Source organism: Vicia villosa, linkage group LG5 (genome assembly GCF_029867415.1).
Source record: "Vicia villosa cultivar HV-30 ecotype Madison, WI linkage group LG5, Vvil1.0, whole genome shotgun sequence".
Classification (NCBI taxonomy): domain Eukaryota; kingdom Viridiplantae; phylum Streptophyta; class Magnoliopsida; order Fabales; family Fabaceae; genus Vicia; species Vicia villosa.
Window position 1 is genome coordinate 114014544 of NC_081184.1, and position 5749 is coordinate 114020292.

General features: G+C 41.6%; 1 protein-coding gene across 1 annotated transcript; it reads right to left on the bottom strand.

The window, feature by feature from the left end:
- Positions 1 to 545: 545 nt before the first annotated feature.
- On the bottom strand, positions 546 to 3983 carry LOC131607075 (uncharacterized; the record flags this gene model as incomplete). Its single annotated transcript, XM_058879118.1, has 1 exon — positions 546 to 3983. A coding segment is annotated over one exon (3438 nt), but the record flags the coding sequence as incomplete, so codon positions are not given.
- Positions 3984 to 5749: the final 1766 nt, after the last annotated feature.

Consider the following 5749-nt stretch of genomic DNA (forward strand, 5'->3'; position numbering starts at 1 on the left):
ATTTAAAACTTATTTTTCTTTTTTGTTTCAAAAGTGAATAACACAATTAAAGCGTCATTTTGCAAGCTGAATGAAATTAAAGATTGCAAACAAATGGGCACAAGGCTCAAATTTATTTAATAGGATGGAAATCAGCTAAAGGCGTGATTCCATGGAGTATTTACAAAAGTTGGAAATGGTAATTATGTGGAAAAGGCTACATTGAAAGCAATAACCACTATTCCCTAACAACTTTGAGTTCCAACTGTGCTTGTCGCTTCAGATTGGCGATGATTTGATTGAAGATCCTTTGATGGAGTACAGACTCTTCAGGTGACGAAGTACGGACGGATGCAGTTACTTTGTCATAAATCCTTAATTTTTGCCTAGATTGCCCTTTCAGGTTTTCAATCTACCAGGATGTATTTTTCTGTTTATTGTCTCTAATTTTTGCCTGGACCGCCCTTTCAGGTTTTCTGTCCACCGAGACGCTCATTTTTGCCTAAGTCGCCCTTTGCGGGTTTTCAACTTACCGAGCTGTTCTTTTGTATTTTTTAGACAAAGTATTTCTTGACTGCATCAGCATTCACAGGATGTGGGAGTTCATCACCATCCATGGTTGTAAGAATCATGGCGCCGCCAGAAAATGTTCTTTTGACAACATACGGGCCTTCGTAATTAGGAGACCATTTGCCCCTAGAATCTGGTTGAAAAGACAAGATCTTTTTAAGCACGAGGTCGCCTTCTCGAAATTCACGAGGTCGAACCTTTTTGTTGAAAGCTTGTTTCATCCTTGCTTGGTATAACTGTCCATGGCATAGAGCAGTCATACGTTTTTCTTCGATTAAGTTCAACTGATCGTATCTGCTTTGACACCATTCAGCCTCTGATAACTTGGTCTCCATAAGGACTCTCATTGATGGGATTTCAACTTCTACAGGGAGCACAGCTTCCATGCCGTATACTAGAGAAAAGGGAGTTGCCCCTGTTGAAGTACGCACTGAAGTACGGTACCCATGTAAAGCAAATGGCAGCATTTCATGCCAGTCTTTGTAAGTGACGACCATTTTCTGGACGATTTTCTTAATGTTCTTGTTGGCGGCTTCAACAGCGCCGTTCATTTTTGGTCTGTAAGGAGAAGAGTTATGATGCTCAATCTTGAATTCCTCACATAATTCTTTCATCATCTTGTTGTTCAAGTTTGAACCATTGTCAGTAATGATCTTGCTGGGAACACCATATCGGCAAATGATGTTATTCTTGATAAACCTCACAACCACTTGTCTTGTAATGTTGGCATAAGATGCTGCTTCGACCCATTTGGTGAAGTAATCAATTGCTACCAAGATGAAACGATGACCGTTTGAAGCTTTCGGTTCGATCATTCCAATCATGTCAATACCCCACATGGAAAAAGGCCACGGAGATGAGAGAACGTTGAGTAGAGTCGGTGGCACATGGATCTTATCTGCGTAGATCTGGCACTTGTGACATCTCTTCACGTGTTTATAACAGTCTGATTCCATTGTCAACCAATAGTATCCTGCTCTTAAGATCTTTTTGGACATTGCATGCCCATTTGAATGAGTTCCAAAGGACCCTTCATGCACTTCATGCATAATCATGTCTGCTTCGTGTCTGTCCACGCATCTGAGCAAAACCATGTCGAAGTTTCTTTTGTATAGCACATCTCCGTTCAGGAAGAAACTGCCAGAGAGCCTCCTTAGAGTTTTCTTATCTTTGTTTGATGCCCCAAGCGGGTACTCTTGAGTTTGAAGGAAGCGCTTGATGTCGTGGAACCACGGTTTATCATCGATGACTGCTTCAGTTGCAAACACATAGGCGGGCCTTTCAAGGCGCGTGATTCTGACTGTAGGCATATCATTCCAATGATTGACTTTGAACATGGAAGATAGAGTAGCCAAGGCGTCTGCCATTCGATTCTGATCTCGAGGTATATGATGCAATTCAACCTTGTTGAAGAAAGTCAAAAGACGTCTTGCATAATCTCTGTAAGGAATCAAGCCAGGGTGGTAAGTTTCCCATTTGTCTTTGATTTGGTTGATCACGAGGGCCGAATCTCCATATATGTCTAGGATCTTGATCCTTAAATCAATGGCTTCTTCGAGACCCATGATACAAGCTTCATATTCTGCGATGTTGTTGGTACAATCAAATAGCAGTCTGGCGGAGAATGGGATATGAGTACCCTTGGGAGTGATGATGATTGCCCCAATTCCATTGCCAAATGCGTTTACTGCTCCATCAAAAATTAGGCCCCATCTTGATCCAGGCTCAGGACCTTCTTCAGGTAACGGTTCGTCACAATCTTTCATCTTCAAGTACATGACATCTTCGTCAGGAAAGTCAAACTTGAGAGATTGATATTCATTAATTGGTTGATGCGCCAAATGATCGGCGAGAATGCTTCCTTTGACCGCTTTTTGAGCACGGTATTCAATGTCATACTCGGATAACAGCATTTGCCATCGGGCAATCCTTCCTGTTAATGCAGGCTTTTCAAAGACATACTTGATCGGATCCATTTTGGAGATTAACCAAGTAGTATTGTTGATCATGTACTGGCGGAGACGTTTTGAAGCCCAAGCCAAAGCACAACACGTTTTTTCGAGCATGGAGTAACGAGACTCACAGTCTGTGAATTTCTTACTCAGGTAATAGATGGCATGCTCCTTCTTACCGGTTTCATCTTGTTGTCCAAGCATACAACCCATGGATTCTTCTAACACAGTAAGGTACATGATTAATGGTCTTCCTTCAACTGGAGGAATCAATATTGGTGGTTCTAACAGGTATTCCTTGATACTGTCGAACGCTTTCTGGCAATCTTCAGTCCATACAACCCCTTGATCTTTGCGGAGAAGCTTGAAAATTGGCCCACAAGTAGCAGTCATTTGAGAGATGAATCTGGAGATATAGTTTAATCGTCCGAGAAATCCTCTTACTTGCTTTTCAGTTTTTGGTGCAGGCATCTCTTGAATAGCTCTGACTTTGTCGGGATCCACTTCAATACCTCTTTGGCTGACAATGAAACCCAAGAGTTTTCCAGATCTAACCCCAAAAGTACATTTGTTAGGATTCAAGCGAAGCTGATATTTCCTTAGTCGTTGAAACAACTTCAAAAGGTATTCAATATGTTCTTCTTCTGTGCTGGACTTGGCTATCATGTCGTCCACATAAACTTCTATTTCTTTATGCATCATGTCATGAAAGAGAGTAGTCATTGCCCTTTGGTAAGTTGCGCCGGCATTCTTTAATCCAAACGGCATCACTTTGTAGCAAAAAGTACCCCATGGGGTGATGAAAGATGTCTTCTCCATGTCTTCGGGAGCCATCTTGATCTGATTATAACCGGAGAACCCGTCCATGAAGGAAAAGACGTTGAACTTAGCAGTGTTATCAACCAGCATGTCAATATGTGGTAATGGAAAGTCATCTTTTGGACTGGCCTTGTTCAAGTCACGGTAGTCAACACACATTCTAACTTTACCATCTTTCTTCGGAACTGGCACTATGTTAGCCAACCATTGAGGATACTCGGAGGTGACAAGAAAACCTGCGTCGAGTTGCTTTTGAACTTCCACTTTGATCTTGTTTGCCATATCAGGGTGAGTCCTTCGCAATTTCTGCTTAACTGGCGGACATTCTGGCTTCAATGGCAAGTAATGCTGAACAATATTGGTATCCAACCCAGGCATGTCTTGGTAGGACCAGGCAAACACGTCAACATATTCTTTGAGAAGGTCTGTCAACTTACTCTTGATATCAGCATCAAGCAGCGATCCAATGGTCACTTCTTTTTTGTCTTCTTCAGAACCCAAATTGATCTTTTCTAAAGGCTCTTTGTGAGGCAGAATGGCTCTTTCCTCGTGCTTAAGTAATCGAGAGATCTCGTCCGGGATCTCCTCTTCTTCCTCTTCTTCGGCTTCGAACACAGGAAACTCAAAGTTGGGAGAGGGCATAGGGTTATTGCATTCAATGGGTTTATCAATAGTAAATCTGCACATGTGATTTATATTTATTTCAGAAAATTTATGAATGCAAGAGTGTATGCAGATTTTTTTTGAAAAAGTTTTTTTTATTTTTTTTGGTTTTTTTTTTAAGATTACCATTTCCAGAAAAAGCAAAAAATAAAACACATAATGTAGGGAATTCAAAATGACACTTTATTTATGATTCATTTTTGAAACAAAGCCCTAAACACAAACTCATTTGCCTTGGGCAGGACAAAGAGGGAAACCTTTAAAACAAAGCCCTATACACAAAGTTATTCGGGCGGAACATTTAAAAACAAAGCCCTATAAAACATCTCTCTGCTTTGGGCAAGGCAGGAGGTCAAAATAACAGCGAGGTGATTACTTTGAGCGGCGAACAACATTTGGAACGTCGACAGCTTTCCAGTAGCAACGGACTCCTCTGTGTATTATGTATTCAGGAAAATTCTCCCCAGAATCATCTTCAGTATTGACATTGACCGCTGGTCGAGCAGGATTTGAAGGTCCTGGTTTGTCAACCTTGTTCTTTGTAGAGTTGAAACGGTCTTCTTCTACTTCTTGAAGAGCATATGATGAGTCACAATCTTCAGAATTTTCAGGATGTATTTCCCAGTCTTCGGGATGAAGAGACTCATTGTCAGCGACACTTTCTGAGTCAGCTGCGGGATCATCTTCCCCTTCATCTTCAAAAATGGCATTTATGTGATAATAACCATCTTCAGGATTATGAACCTTGGCAGATGCATTGAAGCTGAAATCTTCAGTAATTTCAGGCTGCTGAGAAAATTGACAGTATTGGTAAGCCTCTTCTGGTTGACTATTATGTTCAAAGGAATCTCCCCATCCAGTTGGTTGGATATCCTCAATCGCAATCTTGTAACTTTCAGGTGCAGTATATTTCACCATATAATCAAATTTCCCACTTGGTTGTCCCAAGGTGTCCCAGATTTCTGCAGGAACAGGCTCAGTTTCTTTGCCTTTGGGTTTCTCTGACGGAGGATATGGTTCTTCCTGAGATATGTATCCCGAGTCATTGAGATAACATTTCCATTCTTCTTCAGGATCAGGTAGACCTTCTTCGATGCATTCTTCGATAAGGACATTAACCTCTTGAGGAATTGGGTTAAGGAATCCTCCACTAATGAATGTTTCTTTGATCGGACGAAGGGTTTCATCCTTCTTGGTGCAGTTTGAGAATGTTGGTGAACATCCGAGACCTGCTCTAGTTTCATTCTTGGTCGGGATCACAACTTGCCCCCAGCCAGTGGTAGTTCCATCTTTCACTACTTTCACTGCCTCTTTGTAAGAAGAGATCGATGTTTTCTTCTTGGAAGATTCGTCTTCTAAAGAGAGACCTTGGAACTGAGTTCCTTCCACGTCATCAGCACTTATGAAAGAGAAATTGGATAAATGGCTCACCATCAAGGCTTGTTCCCCACTTATTGTTACCAATTTTCCATTTGTTACAAACTTTAACTTCTGATGGAGCGTCGAAGTTACTGCCCCTGCTTCATGGATCCATGGTCGCCCCAACAGACAGCTATAAGCAGCTTGAATGTCCATGACCTGGAAGGTGATTTGAAATGTATGTGGACCAATTGTCATGGGAAGGTTGACTTCGCCGATAACAGATTTTCGCGATCCATCAAATGCTTTGACAACTACACCACTGAATTTCATAGGCATTCCTTGGTAAGACAAGCGAGCAAGAGTCGTCTTTGGCATAACATTCAAGGAAGATCCGGTGTCTACCA